Raw genomic sequence first — 22,546 nt, forward strand, 5'->3', positions numbered from 1 at the left:
GCCTAATAAACAATTATCCTCATATTTATATTGCTTATTTTTCTGTGTGGCGAAAAATAACGTTCTCACCATGGGCAAAAATGTTTTTCCGGCTCTCAATCTTTTCTAGTCCTCGGCCTACGGCCTCGGACTTGAAAACCGATTTCGAGCCGGAAAAGTCTCATTTTCGGCCCTAGGTGCGAAATATACTATTGTGACGAGTTTTCCTTGCACACAGGCTTTGCCCATGTGAGGAACCTTTCTTCAAGTTTTGTATATGTATATTGTATATTGTTTTGTACTTTCTGAAAAGAAGAATAAAGATAATTTTAATTTCAATGAAAATTCATTATTTAATCACTGAAAAATATACTTTCTTGATGAATAAGTTATAGGCCTAATTGATTATCTTAAACAAGTATGAACAGTTAATATTACCGGAATCAGCTATCCTCTATAGAAGTTAGTGGCAAGACAGACAATCGACAACGCTGTCCTCCTATCTTTCTCCACAGTCATTATAACGTGGACCTTACAATAGAGAATAAATCATATAAACTCTACTGATACCAATCTACCTTATTTTCTTGTTAGTGGTGAAATCTGTTTTGTCGTAGATGAATGTATTTTTGTTACCTTAATTTTCCAATGGGCAACTAAGTTATTTGTCTTATTTTCTTTAGGGCTGCTCTTGAATATAAATAAAAATTGAAATCTAAGTTGCTTAACCTTTTTAAAATTTTTATCAAGATAATGGCATCATATAGTCGAAACATGTTGTGAGTAGACAATTTAAAAAAACTGGTGTGGCGCACTCACACAACTTTTCTTGCCGTTATGAAAATTGATCACCTGACGAAAGTGTTCCCGCGCATCACAAGTCAAAAATGTGAGCCAGCTGGTGACAGGGCAATAACGCTGGAGACACACATGAGGTCTGCTATCTCTTCATAGTGAATGATTTAATAGAATCAACAATAATTTGCAATTGAATAATCACATTTTCTCGAATTTAAAGCTTATTTTCAATTTTAGGTGAAAATGTTACTGGACATTAATTGAAAAGATTCTCATGCTCAATCTTTTCCACTCGAAATTTTTCGTTTAAATTATATCTGAGACCTGATAATTGGAAATCTAAAATCAACTTTGCATAGATGGGGCGGAGCTCCTGGAATTTTTACAGATATGGGACTTGTGGCAGTTGATATAGCTTATCAATGACTATTCTAGGTATGAATTTGATCAAAATCGTTGGAGCCGTTTTCGAGAAAATTGCGAAAAACCCTGTTTTTGACGCCATTTTAGCCGCCATCTTGAATTGCATTTGATCGAAATTGTTCGTGTCGGATCCTTATAGTGTAAGGACCTTAAGTTCCAAATTTCAAGTCATTACGTCGATTGGGAGATGAGATATCATGTACACAGACGCACATACACTCATACACACACACACACATACAGACCAATACCCAAAAAACACTTTTTTGGACTCAGGGGACCTTGAAACGTATAGAAATTTAGAAATTGGGGTACCTTAATTTTTTTCGGAAAGCAATACGGTACTTTCCTTACCTATGGTAATAGGGCAAGGAAAGTAAAAAGGGCACTTGGATTAAATTTCTATTTTTATGTTATCATTAGTTTTTGTATAGTGAGGTCCACGTTATAATGGCAGTGGAGAAAGATAGGAGAACAACGTTGCCGATCTTCGGTCAGGTCAATGCCTTCTATAAACGGTAGGTGATACACGTTTATTGATTCAATATGAACGGTTCATTCTCGTTTAAAATAACCAATTATATTTTATTGAGCGAGAAACTATATTTTTCAATAATTTCATAATTAAGATGAAATATTTTGTAGAATTATGATTAATTCTACATTGTTAATAGACGATCTGGCAACAGAGCAAAGCGAGAAAGAGATAACGCTATCCGCTTTGTTGAATGATAGACAAGGATAGCAATACCATTGCTAATCAAACACTGTCATTATAACGTGGACCTCACAGTAGTAATGTGTAGAATTTTAAATTTCATGTTATAATTAGTTTTTGTAGGTCTAACATCAAATTCTGGTGTAATTAATATGAGTGTGAAGTATACGATTTGATGATGACCTCGCCATCAAAATTTATTTAGTTTCATGTGTGATGCTTGAAATAGTTATTTTCCTACAGTTACGTTGAAAAGTGGCCATTGCTGCAATGATTACAGAACGCAAAGAATCACTTTTCCGCTCTAGTGCGGGAAAAATTTTTCTGCACTCCAGATTTGCAACATGGCAACGCAAAATACTTAGTAGGTTATATGGAGCAACAGTGCAGCAAAATCAAAATGAAGTTGGTAACAGTGACTGCTGTGGCTGCTATAGTGAGCAGAGGTGCAACCAAGCACAACGCGCTAATTATTATTAATTATATATTATAACCAAGGACAACGAGGTCTTTAGGATTTTAGGATTGAGGTTTTTATCAATAATAAAATTACACAGAAAAACATTTGATGCATTTCAGGCAATTTTACCCATAATTACCCACTTTTCATATTCAATGGTAACTGTAGGAAAAACTTAATGTGAAATACGTGCGCAAAGTTCCTCTGCTGCACTCAAGAAACCATTCCGCCCTCGCCTACGGCTCGGGCGTAAACGTTTCTTTCGGTGCAGCAAACTGACACTTTGCGCACTAGTTGCACAAATAACTATTGTGCAACTAGTGCGCAAAGTGACAGTTTGCTGCACCGAAAGAAACGTTTACGCACGAGCCGTAGGCGAGTGCGGAATAATGGTTTCTTGAGTGCAGCAAACTGTCACTTTGCGCACGTATTTCACATTAACTTTTTCCTACAGTTACCATTGAATATGAAAAGTGGGTAATTATGGGTAAAATTCCCTGAAATCCATCAAATGTTTTTCTGTGTAATTTTATTATTAATAAAAACCTTAATTTATTTGAAATTGAATAATAATAATTAAATTATAATGATTAGTAATTCAATTGAAAATTTATCTGACTGCTTGAAGGGGGTTTATCTTATGTAAGCATTGAAATGACTATAATGAAGGCACATAATGGCAAGGCAACGCCGTTCTCCAATGCCATTATAACGTTCTCCATATTATAACGTGGACCACAGTCAGTGTTACCAACTTAATTTTGATTTTTCTGCACTGGTGCTCCATATAACCTACTAACTATTTTGCGTTGTCATGCTGCAAATCTGGAGTACGCAAAGTAATACTTTGCCGTACTAGAGCGGGAAAGTGATTCTTTGCGGCCTGTAATCAGTGCAGAAATGGTCACTTTTCAAGGTATCTGTAGGAAAATGTAATTTTCATGTATCAACATCAAGCTCGGGCAAGACATTTGAACTTGGTCAAACTGAGTCCCCTTATAAGTGATATTATCGATAGTATCTGTCGCCATAGTCCCATAGAAATCATATATTCCAGTGTACTTATTGTAAACCGGATCTGATTTGATCATGTTCTAATGTATTGACCGAGCTTGATAAATCATTGCATAAAACGGTTATCAAGTCTTTGTTTAAGATAGTCTTATTTTTGAAAAACAAAAAAAATTACTAACAATTCGTCTTTTGGTAGTGTTTTTGGGAAAAATGAGGCTGGATTATTTCTGAAATCTTATTTCAAAATCTCTACCAACCAGATTATCCTCTAAAACGTCAATTCAAGTATTGTGTGCTCATTATAAAATATTTTTATTTATATTATAATTTTAGATTCATCCATCCATAAATTTATCATAAACAGAAATACCAATTTCTCTCCAAGTTCCTGTATTTTGTGAAATAGCTGGTTCTAGCTGAAGTTGGAAATCAATGAGAATTTGCATTTGTTCAAATGCTAATGAATAAATAATAATAATTAAACGAAAATCCAAAGTTAATTGTTGTGAACCACCCCGAAGACTTCTTCTGCTACTGCAAATTTTGTCAACAGTGTGAACAGCTAGAAGGAATTTCGAAGAGAGCTACCTACTATCCAAAAAGTATTGGCCAGCCCGGGAATCGAGCCACTACCTCCCTAAACAAAGCCGTAGTGCATTCGTGTGATGTCAGCACAGGTAGGGCTCCTACACCAATAAAAATTCGTTGATTTCAGCTGATCCATATCAGCTAGTGTTTTTATTGGTGTAGGAGCCCTACCTGTGCTGACGTCACACGAGTGTACAATGGCTTTGTTCACGGAGGTAGTGATCGAGCCCGGTACCTCTTAATTATCAGTCAGTTATGCTTACCCTTGCACCAAATAACTGTTTGGAGGTACCGGGTATAATTTTATAACTGGTAAAATTAAGGAGGTACCGGGTTTGATTTCCGGGCTGGCAAATAATTTTTGGATAGCTCTCATAAAATTTCATTCTAGCTGTTCACCCTGTTGTCATTATTCACAGTAGCAAAATTCACACATAATATTGATTTTACTCAACATATGAGTATCTGAATTGTATTTATAAATCTGACAAATTGACTCAATTATTTTAGAAATGATAATATTGTTAAACTGACGATAATAAACAATAATATAAAGTGGCCTGGTTGGCTCAAGTCTGATGTCAGAGTTTTCAGGTCGCAACTGATCAATTTCAAGGCCTCTGACATGACCTAACGACTGCTTTTTAAGCAGCCGGGACAGACGATTAACGTGCCCATCTGAAACACAGACAACTGACGATGCCTATTGTGAACGTGTTTTATTTTATCGCAAATAAATATCTTGTAGTCTTGCATTCTTCAGGGTGGTCGACAGCATTCAACTTTGGATATTTTTGTTTAATACTAATTAAATAAAATTAATGAAGTTGATAGTCGTGTTTTAGTACTATAGGCTACTCCGAATGCAGAAACTTCAATTAGTGTTTTTAGTAAATGACTGAATAAAAAGGAAAAGGCGGAAATAAGTGGTGTATGTAAATAACGTGACTCAATTAACCTTGACTGATATTTCATGCTTACTCTAGAATCGTGAGTAGATTGGTTTAATAACCAAACAAAAAAACCCACTCTAGAACATGGTACGCCATAGTGGAGTAGGTCAATCTCCACACATAAAACACTATACATGCAGAAGACACATTATAAGAAATTTCTGAAACTAACTATTGTATGTAATTTTACACTATGTAATATTTTAATTTATATTTTCTATTGTTTTTTTTACAATGAAGCACAGATTTTCTGTAATTGATGTAGCAGTTTTAGTTTTTTTTAAATATTTATTCATTTATTAATTTATTTATTTAATAAGTGTGTTGCTTTGTCTTACAGTTGGATGAGATTGTGTATGTTGGTGGATCCTAAGGGCAAGGTGCCTGTCAAAGTCGTATCCAAAACGTTCGCCTCGGGAAAAACGGAGAAACTCGTCTATCAGTGCCTCTCTGATCTCGGTCTGCCTAGTGGAAAGGTATCATCAACGTTCTAAAGCGCTCTGAAAACGCAGTTCCAAATTCAATCATGATGTAAAACTTGATATAAACTTGTAAGAACTAGTATTCCAAAGATACTGGTCCGATTTCTAGGACATTCGTTACATGTAATATATAATTAAATCTATAGATTAGATTAAGTGCTCTGATAATTTTAAATATCTAGGTATAATTGTAGATGATCGATTGAAATGGGATGAGCATATATATTGTACACAACTAAGACAATAAGAAAGCTCATTTATAAGTTCTATCAGCTTCGTCATATACTTAGTAAAGATATGATAAAAATAGTATATTTCTCACTTGTAGAGTCACTTTCAAGATATGGACTCTGTTGGTTTGGGGTGCAGCAAATTACAACTTGATAAATTCAATTTTTAAAGCTCAGATGCATATTCTTAAGGTTATGACAAACAAAAACAACCGAATAAGTGTCCTAAAAACCGGTCCCTACTGTGGTTACTTTTATTGAGGGGAAAGACTTCAAGGCCCAGTTGCACAAAAGCCTGTTGACTTTGAATCATGATTAAATTCCACGAGAACCAATCAGAGAAGGTTTTTCTGAAAAGAATGCTTCTCTGATTGGATCTCGTGGCATTTAATCGGGATTAAAAGTTAACAGGCTTTTGTGCAACCGGGTGTTAGAGTTTTCGAACTCTTCCTTGATATGTGCAACTGGTCTATGAGATTTAATAAGACCAGTAGACCTATAGATTTAATGGTCCATTCGATTTAATAATTGTCCTAGAAACCGAGCTGTACAGTTATTATTTTTATTAGGGAGAATACTCCAAGTCAGGCAAGAAAAAGTTCTCTTTTGAATTGAAATGAGAACAATACATTGGGGCGTTATATTGTCTTTAAAACTAAGATATAGTAGACTAGTGGAACAATTATTATCTTTCTGTTTAATAGTAAAGGTGATAGAGTTATATCCATATTTATATAAAAAACTAGAAGTTATCTATTTAATTGGATGTTACCAAGTTATTTTAATAAAGATGACGTAAATTAGTACCTATGGTATCAATAATTTAATTGGATGCTACTAATTTATTTTAATAAAGATGACTTAAATTAGTATGGTTTACAACCATAAGTATCGGCTTAGTGAAAGTGATAGGGTGATATCCATATTGATTAAGATACTAGAAGCTATTCATTTAAATGGATGCTACTAAGTTATTTTAATAAAGATGACGTAAATTAATCTGGTTTATTACCATAAATATTTCTATTTTTGAAAAAATGAGAAGCTTGTTAATCCAGCTTCAAATTCCTTTACATTAATAATATTAGTAGAGTTTAATCAAAGTACATACTCAGTAGCAATATTTTTTAACTTCATTCACCACAGTTATTTTACTACTTCTTTTTACACTACTATTAACGCAAAATGCGGCAATTTTGTCAATAACTTCACTATGAATTCTATAATAACACAACTTTCCTATTTTTAATGTTTTAATTGAAAAAGTGAGTAATTTGAGGTTGAATTTTGCATTTTAATAAAACATCATGCTCAACAAACGACTCACATCTATTCAAACAGTCGAACATGGTACACTATTTTTTCAGTTTTAGTCCTTGCCTGATAATTTTGAAAGATTCTAGAACTTATTGATCTGACGGACTCTTCTCCTCAGGTTCTTCACAGCCATTATCATCATAGTCAGTTCAAAGAATTGAAATGTGTGACAGAAGCATGAATGGGAAAGTGCAGTCGTTCACCTGCCTTCTTGGAATTCAATTTTCAGTAACTTGCATTCAATTTCCGACATGTGTTTCAATCTCTATTGACTGTCTACCACCCTATCTTCTTCCTGCCTGAATTGCCATTATTTTTAGTCTATTGACCTTTCTGCTGAAACTAAACAATTTCTTGTCTGCTTCCTATACACAATACATTTTGTATATTGAAGTCAAGAGAAAACTGTTATTGAGAGGTCCGAAATTCGTTGAATAGATGTAAATAAGCAGCGAAAACTCTAAAATGTCATGGGACCAGGTAAAAATTCGTTGTGAGAGGATTTCGTTATAGTGGACGTTGGTTATAGAGAGGTTGGACTGTATCTAGTAAAAAAGTCTACAATAGTAAATATTGGAAGTTATCAACTAATACTATCATATAATAAATACAGTGATAGATATGCATTAATAAAAGTGGTTTTGGTCCCAATTACATTCATATATTCATTGCATGATACACAAATCATAGAAAAGGACCAAACTGTAATCAAAGAGCAGGCTTAGCCCAAAAGTGTTTCTTTTCCGAATAAATTATTATTATTATCATGCGTCAAATTTCCTTATATGGAAATCGCTAAGTATTTACTTCGGATGCCGTACTAGACCCTTATTTCTTCGATTCTCCCAACATTTTTTCATTCTGGCCGATATAGCCTCTCTTCTTCCGTGGGAAAAGACCACATTCCTCCTCTTAATTTCCACTGGTCGTATTTCCCACTTTGTAACACTTCTTCTGAATTGGTTTCTGTAAAATATTGTGTCATCATCAATTCCTGCATCAGATAAGTCCTTCTGTACATTTTTAATCCAATTTCCCCCCGTCTTTTTGCTCTTCACAAACAGTAGGATTCTCTTCGTCATTCGTTCCCCCGGCAGTCTCATCAAATGACCAAATGACAGAAGTCTCATCAAATGACCAAATGACAAATGACCAAAGAATTTCAATCTCCTTTTGATATCGGCAGATACTTTCGTGTATTTTTCGACAACGCAGTTCTTTTGCAGCCTATAACCTTCTGTTTTTCTTGGACCAACTATTCACCTGATGAATTTCCTCTCCACACGACATAAATCCTCAATATCCCGTTTGGTGTTCAAGGCTAAAGTCTCACTTGCATACAGAAACATGAGTTCAATTACTGTGTTGTAATGTCTTATACTTTGGATTTTATCGAGAGACACTTCTTGTTGTAGATGTTCTGTACCAAGCCAAATCCTTTTTGTGCTTTTTTCACTCACTCTCTCTCTCTTTCTCTCTCTCCCTCTCTCTCCGAACTATTTCAAAGATGATTTCAAATTTGTTTCTGAAGGTAGGAGGATAGATGCTTCACATACTAGAACCGGAGAAAGTACTTTGAGGATACTCAACCATCGAACCACTATTTTCACAAAATCCTTTTTAGTCAGTGCGTGTCGTGCATGGAATGCACTTCCTGTTTCTATCAGGTCCATCGAGAGCCGAGCGAGCTTCATCCTGACTTAAAAAAAAAACATCTTTTGGAACAAATGACTGAAACTGTCTAGCCCTAGAACGATCACATGACAACCAGCCCTCACCCACCCCACCAATACAAACATATAAACCTGTTATAGAATAAATTGTATATATAATATAATATATAAACTCATGTTATTTTAATTATCCACTGCATACTGCTGTATATTACTGAAAGTTGATTACCCTGATCTACTTTCAGCCTACTTCATTTTATTGATCAATGATTTGATCTTATCTACCTATATAATTATTTTACTCTATTAATTTTCTGTTTTTTTCTCTTAAATATTCATATTAATTAAAACTTTTACAATATTTCCATTTATAAATAAATCCTTAGGTGAATTAATGAAATGAACGTTTTGGTAGAGAGTTAGTGGGAAGGATATTTTGAATATACTTTCCGAAGAATGGACATTGATATGTCCAAAGCTCCGCCAGTTTATGTAGATGCATAACAATATTATCTATAGTTATCACAAATTGCTTTTTCCATATTATATATACAGTTCAGTAATAATTTTCTTAGTCTATATTATGTAAATTCATCTATAATTTTGCTGTATTGTAAGCTATTGTATATAAGTGTATAAGCCAGTTTATATTGTAATCTACATAAATAAAGTACTCAATCAATCAATCTCTTAGGGCTTCTTTTTCAGAAATATTTCTCCAAGATATTTAAAGGATGAGACGCTATTTACTTTCCCATACTTTTTTTCAAGTTTTTTTTCAGCTTGAGATTGGGACTTGTGGTGAAAACAGTCTTTTCAAAGGAAATCAATAAGTCAATTTTTTTCTGCAACTTCTTTCATATTTTCAATTTTTATTATAAATTATTATTATTAAATTGAAATTTTCACATACCTTCCATACCTATACATCAAATGACATCAAAAACTTTCTAATATCTTTGGTGTCTGTTTATTTGATTGTTTAATGTTGTGTGTTTAATTGCAGCACTCAGGGAAAAGCAGACTCAATCAACGTAGAGCAGTTTATCAACTTCTTGAACGAGAAGCAACGAGATCCCAGACTCAATGAAATTCTTTATCCCCTCTACGATGAGAAGAGGGCCATCGAGATTATAACTGACTATGAACAAGACGAAACGGCTCGAACTGAAAGTAAGCAAAAATTCAATCATTCATTCATAAACATATAATATTCAGGCAAAAACAACAGGTCAAAAAAAAACATTCGTCTAAAACTGATAATATTTCACTCATGCGAGGATTGTTAAGATTGCAATACTTCATAGCCAGACATATTGAAAAGTGGACAAATAACCTCCTGCCATCAATACAGTTCGGTTATGTTGTATTGAAAACTAGCAGTCGTATTAGGTGGGCCGTCCACTAGAGCCGTTTACGTCCGAACTAGCATCGGCCGAGAACTACCGAACCCGACCGAACGATCCTCCAACAAAGATAGGAATAGATGCTCGTCCATTGCAACAGGTTCATACGGCCGTGCACGGCCGATCAATTCTTCGATCCGAATTGAATGGGATTTTCCGGCTCTATCCGGCCAAACTAACTAGTTGAGACAACAAAGTGTTCCCAACCTAAAATTATTTCACAGTCTTGTTTGTTTTTTGAAGTTGTTCTGTTTATAATAAAGTTGTAACTATGGACAATGAAAAGTTGATAAGTTTGGTTCAAGAGCATGTTCCATTGTGGGACAAAAGATATCATCGTCGTGATGTTCAAAGGAATCTGTGAACAAAGATTGCTTAGTAATAAATAACTAATTTAGTGGATATTTGTTTATTCAATTTTCAAAATCTGAATATAATCATTGTTTATGAAAAAATTTGGTGGCTATGATAGTAGTTAATTCAATAATTGGCAACTAAACTGACGTAAACTGTTCCAATGGACGACCATATTTGGCCGAATTAACGGCTGGCAGATTCGTCCGAATCAACGGCCGAACGGATCGGTTGAATACGGTTCCAGTGGACGGTTACCCTTATGAATCACGAAGAAGCGAGACGAAAACATTCAGGAGGAAAGAGCTTCGGTTTCTTCTAAGTTATGTTCTACATAAATGTCACGAGAACCAATCAGAGAAGCCTTATTTTCCAAAAAGCCTTCTCTGGTCAGTTCTCGTGGCATTTAATATATTATTAAAATTCAACATGCTTTTGTTAAACCGTGGCATAATGAGTTGATTCATTAAAAATTAATAAGGAAAAGAAGAAGGTATGTATTAAAAGTGATTTGTAGACTTTAAAAATGTGTATAAAATTGATGGATGAATAGAATGACTTTAGGACTGTTAAGATTGCAATAATTCTCAGTGAGGCTATTGATTCTTGATATGGTAAATAAGGAGGTATCTATTATAAAAGTGATTAATCCACTATTTTGATGTTTTAAACAACGGCATGCAGTCAATTATACATGAAAATTAACGATTTTGTTCACTTCATGAATGGAGAACTTTTGGGCGGTTACCGCTTTCAACTGTGGAGGTCGGTCGGCTGAGTGTTTTCTTGATAAAAAAGTGAATTCGTATGGCTTTTGTTTGTGGGGAGTCCCGTGCTATAGGTTTTCCCTAGGAAAAGCATGTGGGTTGGATTTTATTACATAGTTAAAAATACAAGGTGCGCCAGAGAAACTTTTATTAGTCAATAAAAACAAAAGTACTTTGGTTATTGTTTTAATCTTTTTCTTATATATGTGAATACAATATCCCATTTTTTCGATCATTCTTGAAAATGACATCAGATCAATGGCGACCCCCATTGCACATACACTGATGAAGTCGACTTTTGAAATTTGTATCCACTCGTTGCAGTATCGTTGCAATCGGTATGTTGGCAATGGCGTCGCGAATGTTGTTCTTGAGGTGTGCTATGGTCCGTGGTCAATCTATATAAACCAAGAATTTCTCATAACCCAATAAAAACAAATCGCATTGGGGAAACGCATGTGGAAATGAGCCTCATCACTGAAAAAAATTACCGCGTCTTCAGGCAGGTTGTCAATCAGCATATCACATGCATTTTGACGGGCAACAAAATCACGTTCAGTCAATTCTTGAACAACAGCCAATTTATAGGGATGAAATTTAAGGTCTTCATGGAAAATTCGTCGAACAGTGGAGTCAGAAATTGCCATTTGTGTTCGCGAGCCGAACGCCGGGGAGAACGCACATTTGACTGCCTCACTCTTTCGATATTTTCTGGAGCTCTGATGGTTCGTTGAAGTCCATTTCTGGGATTAGCGACACTTCCACACTCCCGAAATGATCTAATCCACGACAGAATCGAATTAAGGCCAGGAACGAGTCTGTGAGGAGGAATTTCAAATCGAACGCGGAATGTGATTGACCATTACAAAAGAAGCTCTCTACTGCGAAGGCCCGCTGCTCTCCAGACCAGAGCATGATGGCTACTTACTTGAGGGAGGATAAATTTGAGAAATTCCTCCCCCAGATGTGACCCCTCCTGCCCCTCTACACGAGCAATTCATCGCGTGGGAATTTTTTGAATTAAGTAAGTTTCTCTGGCGCACCTTGTAGTTTTTGACATCGCAGTTTTATTTCAAATCTAAATTTTTATTCACAATACAAACAGTTGAGGGTTCTGCCAAACCCAAAGGTTTTTCGGCGGGTGCCCAGTTACAGAAAAAAAGTGAGTTATAAAAGATAAATAAACTTAGACAAAATAAATATTACACTTCAAAGATTTTAAGTAAAAAATGAAAAAAAAACTAATACAAAATGCAAAAATAAAATAAAAGATATATAAATCAGATTTTGATACAGAATTAATGGAAAAATAAAAATTTATTAGAAAGGAATGAAATAAAAAGGAAAAGGGAAAAATTGTTTCACACAAGTAATAGTACATTTTTTTGTTCGGAATCGATCAAGGAACCATCATCTTTAAAAGTGATCTGTATACTTCAAAAATTTGTAAAACCTTGATTGATGGAAGGTATGTAACTCAATTATTTATTTATTTATTTATTTATTTATTTACATGAATAGAAAAATTACAACAACATATAGAGGCTTACAGCTTTATGCCAAAACAAGCCTCATTGAAAATCAATTGTTTACACAAACTGAAACTAAATTAGTAAGAAAGAAAAAAACTAAAAATAGCAATAAAAATAGTTTGGAAGAAAGATTATAAATAGGAAATAACACAAGACACAATAGAAAATAGAAAAAAGACTAAAGAAAAAAAAAGGCAAATTGAAAAAAGAGAATAGGTAGCAAGCCTATTATAGAAGAAGAATTTGAATTTTAAATTTTTATGGTCTGAAAATTGATTAAACATTTATAATTTAAGAGCTTGATAGCATTGTTCACTAAAATTGCGCAAATTATCAGCGAATATATCTAGAATCGTATTCAAAGAATTGTACAATCTAACAGTGTTTTGTAAGAAGCAATTTGCATGATGTACAGTGTATATTCTATCCAAAGCAAAAAACATATTTAATCTAGGTCTATTTAACGGAACAAAGATACTAAAGAGTTCGATAATATTCGGAATGTCTAAATGATTATTCAATATTTTAAATAAAACAATTAATGATACGAAATCCCGCCTGTTCTTCAACGACATAATTTGAAAACTGACTCTCAGACACCTCATAGAAAAGTCATACGGGCATGAATGTCCATACTTCTTGTAATACATGAATCTGAGGAATTTATTTTGTATGCGTTCGATACTACTAATATATATCTCTTGATAAGGACTCCAAACAACTGCACAATACTCAAGTCTACTTCTCACCAGGGCCAGATACAGCATCTTTGATTAAATCAATGTCTGTGAAGTGTCTGACATTTCTTATGATAAATCCTAGCATCTTATTTGAAATATTAAGGATGTAATTAATGTGATCTCTGAAGGTGAGAGTGGAGTCTATGTAGACACCCAAATCCTTAATCACATAAACTCTTTCAAGATGTTCATCTAATAATTTGTAGTCAGCAAAAATCTGTTGCTGTCTAGTGAAGACAATAAATTTACATTTCTTCACATTTCTTCAATTAAAGTACTATTTCTCTTTGGATTACAGAGAAGCTGACAAAAGACGGTCTAATTCGGTACCTGATGTCTGACGAGAACGCACCGGTGTTTCTGGATAGGCTGGACTTCTACATGGACATGGACCAATCGCTGGCGCATTACTACATCAACTCCTCCCACAATACCTACCTCACAGGCCGCCAGTTCGGTGGAAAGTCCAGTGTCGAAATGTATCGGCAGGTGCTGCTTGCTGGATGCAGGTGAACTAAATATTATGAAGAAATTCAAGTTCATTTATTTCGCCATAAACTAATATAGATTGATAATAGTTATTTGTGCAACTAGTGCGCAAAGTGACAGTTTGCTGCACCGAAAGAAATGTTTACGCCCGAGCCGTAGGCGAGGGCGGAATGGTTTCTTGAGTGCAGCAGAGGAACTTTGCGCACGTATTTCACATTAAGTTTTTCCTACAGTTACCATTGAATATGAAAAGTGGGTAATTATGGGTAAAATTGCCTGAAATGCATCAAATGTTTTTCTGTGTAATTTTATTATTGATAAAAACCTTAATCCTAAAATCCTAAATTCCTCGTTGTCCTTGGTTATAATATTTAATACTAATAATTAGCGCGTTGTGCTTGGTTGCACCTCTGCTCATTATAGCAGCCACAGCAGTCACTGTTACCAACTTCATTTTGATTTTGCTGCACTGTTGCTCCATATAACCTACTAAGTATTTTGCGTTGCCATGTTGCAAATCTGGAGTGCAGAAAAATTTTTCCCGCACTAGAGCGGAAAAGGTATTCTTTGCGTTCTGTAATCACTGCAGCAATGGCCATTTTTCAACGTAACTGTAGGAAAAATAAATATTCTAACTTGAAGAAAAATGGCACTACCGGCAAAAACAACTTGTGCGCCGGCAGTAAGTTCGAACAACTATAGTCTGTGTAAAATAAGTTGAGACTTGGCAACGTCAGAATTGAATGTAGAATATCATCCCCGATATCCTAGTAGTGCTAAAAAAGTTTCAGGGTTGAAGGAATAAAAGGAAATTTAACTTTTATGATAGAATTGGAAACATCGCAAAGATTTGTTTTTCTTTCCAATATCACTTCTCCCAGAATCAGGAGGCGTCGTAATGCGCAATAATTTTATATCAAATTAACGGGGAGAATATCTTCTCTCTATTGGTGTCTGGATAATTTTTATCCAACCTATGGTTATTTTTCACTTTCCTTGCCCTATTACCATAGGTAAGGAAAGTATTGCTTTCCCAAAAAAATTAAGGTACCCTTATATCAAGTTTTCTATAAGTTTCAAGGTCCCCTGAGTCCAAAAACATGATTTTTAATTAATGATTATGTTCGTCAAAGTCGAGACATTTCGAGCATAAAACATGAAATTTTCGACTTGCTGGAAACTTTTTTGTTTCAAAAGATAAGTGGGTTGGTGGAAGCGAGAAAGTTTCTCAGAGATAATTGATTTTAACAAAAACGTTCCTAGCATGTCGAAAATTTCATTTTTTCTGCTCGAAATGTCTCGACATTGACGAACATAATCATTAATTAAAAAATAACTATAGGTCGGATAAACATGATCCAGACACCAGTAGAAAAAATACATTCTCCCCGTTAATTTGATATAAAATTATTACGCATTTCGACGCACCATGGTTCTGAGAGAAGTGATATTGAAAAGAGAAACAAATCTTTGCGATGTTTCCAATTTTATCATAAAAGTATTTTATGATACTTTAAGTATAATTTAGGATATCGGGGATGATATTCTGCATCCAATTCTGACGTTGAATTGGAAATTTGAAGTTGCAATTTTACACGATTTGGCAACTCTGTAATTTCTTCGGATGGGGGGCAAGCCTCAACTTATTTTACACAGACTATAGGTTTAGCAATCATGCCATTAGAAAAAAATAGGAATATAATAAAAAAGGAAGATACAATAATCTATTTTATTATTTCTCACCAACATAATACAATTCAAGAGAAAAGAATACACAATAATTCAAAAGAAACAATATTCGAGGGACATTTTTCCAACCTCCGATTGGCTTCAAATAAAAGACGAACAATTAAAGTAAGATAATACATTTTTCACCAAAACCTACTCACAATAACAAATTAAAATCATTGCCGTGAAGGTTGAGGCGTTTGTCATACCAGTAGAACAGCCCACCTAAAATATTTTCATAAAATTCTGCCGCCAAATGAGTTTAAGTGCTATGACGTTGTTTTGGAGCTCCTCGTTAGTTTGGAAGCTCTGCTATCAAACTCATGTCTTGAGTTTGGGGAAAATGTATAAGTTACTACGTGATGTCCACGTTATAATGGCAGTAATAATCATACGCCTGCTACACCCGTTGTAAGGGTGACCGCTTGAGCCAACTCCTCTGAATATGATTCATGAGTTCGGAACTCACCTAAAACTGTAGGTTCATGCATCATCACACATTATCATTGGCTTCATTACCCACGCAGAAGCCTAGAGCTCATGTGGGCATCACCCTCAGCAAAAAAAGTTTAATCAGTGGTTCAGATTGCCAAATTTAGTTCAGCCTAGTAGATTAAAGCATTAGAAGTTATTGGTATACGGATCATGGGTTCGATTCTCATACCTTACCAACTCGTTGTATCATCCCTCTTCTCATTAACCACAAACTTCGTCTACGTTATTTATTTTTATCTAATAATTTAAACATCGTTATCAATTTAAAAAAAATTTTTTTTCAGGTGCGTTGAACTGGATTGCTGGGATGGGAAAGGAGAAGATGAAGAACCGATCATAACTCACGGAAAAGCCATGTGCACTGACATCTTGTTCAAGGCAAGTTGAAGTTGTTTGCAAAATCAGAAATATCATAACATTTTCTATTGTTTTTCACTTTCTATGATGTTTTATTAGTGGTAGACAATTTCTATTTGTGTTTTTTTCTTTCACTTTCTATGATGTTTTATTAGTGGTAGACAATTTCTATTTGTGTTTTTTTCTTCCACTTTCTATGATGTTTTATTAGTGGCAGACAATTTCTATTTGTATTTTTTTCTTCCACTTTCTATGATGTTTTATTAGTGGCAGACAATTTCTATTCGTGTTTTTTTCTTCCACTTTCTATGATGTTTTATTAGTGGCAGACAATTTCTATTTGTATTTTTTTCTTCCACTTTCTATGATGTTTTATTAGTGGTAGACAATTTCTATTTGTGTTTTTTTCTTCCACTTTCTATGATGTTTTATTAGTGGCAGACAATTTCTATTTGTGTTTTTTTCTTCCACTTTCTATGATGTTTTATTAGTGGCAGACAATTTCTATTCGTGTTTTTTTCTTCCACTTTCTATGATGTTTTATTAGTGGCAGACAATTTCTATTTGTTTTTTTCTTCCACTTTCTATGATGTTTTATTAGTGCAGACAATTTCTATTTGTGTTTTTTTCTTCCACTTTCTATGATGTTTTATTAGTGGCAGACAATTTCTATTTGTGTTTTTTTCTTCCACTTTCTATGATGTTTTATTAGTGGCAGACAATTTCTATTTGTATTTTTTTCTTCCACTTTCTATGATGTTTTATTAGTGGCAGACAATTTCTATTTGTGTTTTTTTCTTCCACTTTCTATGATGTTTTATTAGTGGCAGACATTTCTATTTGTGTTTTTTTCTTCCACTTTCTATGATTTTTATTAGTGGCAGACAATTTCTATTTGTGTTTTTTTCTTCCACTTTCTATGATGTTTTATTAGTGGTAGACAATTTCTATTTGTGTTTTTTTCTTCCACTTTCTATGATGTTTTATTAGTGGTAGACTATTTCTATTTGTGTTTTTTTCTTTCACTGTCTATGATGTTTTATTAGTGGTAGACTATTTCTATTTGTGTTTTTTTCTTTCACTGTCTATGATGTTCTATTAGTGGTAGACTATTTCTATTTGTGTTTTTTTCTTTCACTGTCTATGATGTTTTATTAGTGGTAGACTATTTCTATTTGTGTTTTTTTCTTTCACTGTCTATGATGTTTTATTAGTGGCAGACAATTTCTACTCGTGTTTTCCATCATTTAAATTCAAATTGTTTACATCAGTTTAGAACAAAATACACCACATCAACCAATCATCCCATAAGATATAAATAGTAATTAAAAGAGCCAATTTTTAAAATGTTCAATATAGAATAGAATAGAATCATAGAGAAACTATGAATAGCGTAAGTAGATATCCCATGGTATGGAGTGTTTATGTCGCAACTTTTACTGTTATCTCAGGTCGATTATTATCGATTATTGTAGATTTTTACTGTTTTGGCCGGCTGAGAGTGTATGAACGGCACACTATGAGAGACTACCAACGTCACACAGCTTCACGGGAAAGAATTACGTGGACTATCAGCTTGAGATAACAGTAAAAGTTGCGACATAAACGCCCTATACCATGGGATATCTACTTAGGCTATTGTTTCTCTATGATAGAATATCTTTATTAGCCTCAATAGTACATCACAATTTGACATATAGGCCAGTCAACACAATACAATACAGCACAATAAAACGGTCAATAAAACACTACAATAAACAGTCACAGTAGTACATTGGATTCAAATTCAAATATACATTACATACAGATCATAATATACAATAATATACATTATTTTTAATTCATTTCAAAATCCTCGGATATAATTTTTTCTCCATATATTCTTTGACAGAGTAGAAGGGATTATCTACGAGAAATTTATCCAACACATTTCTAAACCTTTTGTAATTAAATTGTCTATAAATAATAACAAGGAATCAATATTATTGTAGCTTTAAAACATTAACAATGATTTACTTCCAACTTATAATAGTTTATACATAATTTTAATTATAATCCAGGGAAGACGGTGGAAATGTACCTTAAAATACCATTGATTATTTGTGTTTTGTGTTTTGTTCAGGACGTGATCTACGCCCTGCGCGACACAGCGTTCGTGACGTCAGACTACCCGATCATCCTCTCGTTCGAGAACCACTGCTGCAAGACGCAACAGTACAAGCTGGCCAAGTACTGCGACGAGATCCTCGGCGACCTGTTGCTGAAAGAGCAGCTACCCGACTTCCCGTGCGAACCGGGTGCTCCGTTGCCACCTCCAAGCGCCCTCAAGAGGAAGATCCTCATCAAGAACAAGCGCCTGAAGCCGGAGGTGGAGAAGCAGGAGTTGGAGCTGTTCATTCAGGGCCAGTTCGTCATCGATGATGAGGAGAAGGAGGATGCGTCGGCGCCTGTGCCCAATGTGCCGCCTGATGAGAAGAAGGTCAGATGATTAATGTGGTCAGTTTTTTTTAGATGTTATGAGAATACAAACCGTTATAAAGCACCATGAATGTCTCCAAAATATTTAAAATCAATTGGATTGATGATTCGCAACGATGTGTTGATGTTTTGTTAATAATTGTTCAATCAATCAAGTTTTATTGAACAATAGTTATTTGTATATCTAGAGTGAAAAGTACGAATTTTTCTCCCTGTGGGAAAAAGTTTGAAGCCCGAGGCGAAGCCGAGGGCAACAATTTTCCTGAGGGAGAAAAAGTATTTTTCGCTCGTGATGTACACAACATTTTTCCTCCATCTACATTTTTTCATAGAAACTGCAAATAAAATCATTTTAATAACTTACGTATTGGTGACAATGTTTCCTAACAACATAACCTAAAATCTAAAACCTAAAAACCGGTCGGCTGATTGGCACTGCCGATTGCGCTATCTATCGGCTAAAGTTGTAACAATTATATCAGCTGAGCGGCTACCAAAAATTGCTGACTCCAGATAACGCGTTTCAGATTTGAATTGCAGATCAAAAATATTTGTTGGCTGGTATTTTGAATAGAATAAAATATTTTAAAAATTGTATAAATTTTTATCGTCTACTAATATTAAGAATATAATATCATACAAACATATATATCATGAGTTGATCAAATTTCTTGTTGTGGTATTGAATTCAGTTGACTCAATGACGTACACCTTATTACGCTTTCTCATCTGAGCTTAGACGTTCTAACCTATTACAATGTGAGTTTTTGAAATAGAGATGCTTCCCATGTTATTTAAATAGAGTCACTTTTCCTGTTTTATTTTGTTAAATGATTTTTTTTTTTTTGAAATAAAGAAACTTTTGTCTGTCTGTCTCCCTAGGGAGTTTTTCTGTTTTTACTACCGAGAGCGAAAAAGTGACACTTTAGTATTATGTTTCAGGAAGTAAAGTAAGTACTTTAGACAGTAGGTGGAGGAAAAATATTTTTTGTCATACTTACTCCATGCATCAAATCAAGCCGGTAAACAGCTGTTTGCAGAACAAGAAAACATGTGATTTTCATTACAGCATACTATACTGTAAAGAGATCATATGGTTTTCTTTACAGTCGAGTATGTTTCCCAGTTACGAAATCGGAACATTCAAATTGATTCAAATAGCTATATAGTCTCAGCGTTATAGTCTTCAGTTGTTATATTGGTAACAATAATTTAAACTTCTTATTGTTGAGAACTGTAGTAAGAAGAGAGTAAGTTAATAATATCTAAGTAACTAATAGAATAACACAAATATTATTAGGACTCAACTAATAAGTTTCATGTTATAAGAACTCAGCTGACATTTTTTAACATTGTCCTTTATTATTTTATTTGAGCTAGATGAGTCTGTTATGACCTAGGAGCTATGGGCTAGGTCATGTTTATAGAATGCAGTAGCCCAAGCAGCAGCAGGTAATGGTTACTGTTTCTCAGCAATATTATTCTTTCTGAGAAAAGTATGACAAAAAATATTGTACGTAACTTGTACGGTAACGTATTTACCGCATTCGTATAATAATTCTGCCCTCAACTACGTTTCGGGCAGAAACAATCATACTTATACGGTAAACTACCGTTACCGGACTTGTGACGTAAAGTACTATACATTGGAGGTCCCACTAAACCCGAACGTTTTTCAGTAGGTGCCTATATAAGTATACATAACAAATCATAGAGTCGTACATTACAGAAAAGAAAGTTAACAAATTTGATAAGTGGGTGAGACAAATTTGTTTTGCATGAAAAGGGAAGTTGGGAAGTAAGAAAGGGATGTAAAGGAAGGAAGGTAAACTTATCTAGGAACTAGAATAATAAAATTTAAGAAAATAAATTAGATAAACTACTCAAATAGGAGAAAAATATAAAGTAAATCAAATCATAAATCACGAAAAATGAGTATTCACTATTTATGAAAACAAAAATTATTATAATAAACATACATGGGAAAAAAATTGAGAAATGAAAGGAAAATTTCAAGAAATAATATTATAAGTGGTAGTGACTCAATAAAATTAATGTACCAGCAAAATCTCTGATAGCTGTTTCTTTATATGAGGCTTTATATATTTTTCTAAATCGAGGTAACTGATATAACTGGTGATCTTAAATTGTAAGGAGATGGTGGAGCAAAGGATCTGTATTGAATATTATTTTTGTAAAATATTATTTTGTAAATATAGAGGTTTTTTGGGGTTAGGGTTTGGTAAAAAAATTGTACATTAGAAAGGTTATTTAAGTTCATAAGAAGCAGTCAAGATGTTATGCACTTCAGGGTTCTTAATTGAATTATTTCTACTCTGTGCAACAGATAGTCAGCTGCACAGCGCCATGAATCTATACCATACCTAATGATGGACTCCACGAGATTTATAAATTGGGTAAAGACCGGAATAGATTTATGCATGTAAAATATTTTCGCGCTTAATGCGTGTAGTTTTTTTCGAGATGTACTTAATGTGTGGTTGCCATCTACTGTCAACTATCACACCTAGATATCGGGTATCGTCAACTTGGGTTAGTGAAGGGCAACTACAAGTTTGGAGTGATTTGGAAAGACAGAGGTGTGTTCTTGAAAATATTATGAAAAAAATTATTGCATTATTATTTAAACCAAATTCTAATTAATTTTCATTTCCAAATTCATAATTCATTTCTCATTCAAGAATTGTTCTATAAAATAAAATATATTTGTCCAACTATTTCAAGTCAAATTATTCAAATTCATTTTGAAATTCATAATTCATTTGTAATTCATTAATGAATTTTGTGGTGGTAGGAACCGGAAGTGGTGGCAGCTGCAGCAGAGGACGCCCCGCCCCCTATCCAGTACACGGGCTCCACCACCAATGTGCACCCTTGGCTCTCATCCATGGTCAACTACGCTCAGCCAATCAAGTTCCAGGGATTCGATGTCGCCGAAAGTAAGCAAACAACCATGTTCATTCCCTTCAAATTCATACCGCCATAGAGAAAAGTAAGCATAAGAAGATAACACATGGTTTTGTTTATCAAGTTCAAATGATACTGTATCATTTTGTGGTGATACTGTATCATCTATGGTGATAACATAAAGAAAAGAAGGATATCCCATGTTGTTGTGTATCAAGTTGAGATGATACTGTATTATTCTGTGGTGAAACTGTATCATTTATGGTGATAACATAGAGAAAAGAATGATATCCCATGGTGTTGTGTATCAAGTTGAGATGATGCTGTATCATTTTGTGGTGTTACTGTATCATTTATGGTGATAACATAGAGAAAAGAAGGATATACCATGGTGTTGTGTATCAAGTTGAGATGATACTGTATTGTTCTGTGGTGATACTGTATCATCAATGGTGATAACATAGAGAAAAGAAGGATATACCATGGTGTTGTGTATCAAGTTGAGATGATACTGTATCACTTGGTGGTTATACTGTATTATTTATGGTGATAACATAGAGAAAAGAAGGATATCCCATGGTGTTGTGTATCAAGTTGAGATGATACTGTATCATTTTTGGTGATACTGTAACATGTA

At 34.2% G+C, this 22,546-nt stretch overlaps 1 protein-coding gene across 1 annotated transcript in view; it reads left to right on the forward strand.

Moving 5' to 3' along the window:
• Positions 1 to 22,546, forward strand: part of LOC111060497 (1-phosphatidylinositol 4,5-bisphosphate phosphodiesterase) — a 73,808-nt gene that overhangs the window by 18,132 nt on the left and 33,130 nt on the right. Inside the window, 8 exon segments of the mRNA XM_039437512.1 lie at positions 5,274 to 5,484; positions 5,867 to 5,880; positions 6,080 to 6,103; positions 9,642 to 9,808; positions 13,733 to 13,943; positions 16,431 to 16,524; positions 18,626 to 18,982; positions 21,797 to 21,941. Coding sequence (XP_039293446.1) covers positions 5,274 to 5,484; positions 5,867 to 5,880; positions 6,080 to 6,103; positions 9,642 to 9,808; positions 13,733 to 13,943; positions 16,431 to 16,524; positions 18,626 to 18,982; positions 21,797 to 21,941 — 1,223 coding nt within the window.

This window comes from Nilaparvata lugens, chromosome 11, assembly GCF_014356525.2.
Source record: "Nilaparvata lugens isolate BPH chromosome 11, ASM1435652v1, whole genome shotgun sequence".
NCBI lineage: Eukaryota > Metazoa > Arthropoda > Insecta > Hemiptera > Delphacidae > Nilaparvata > Nilaparvata lugens.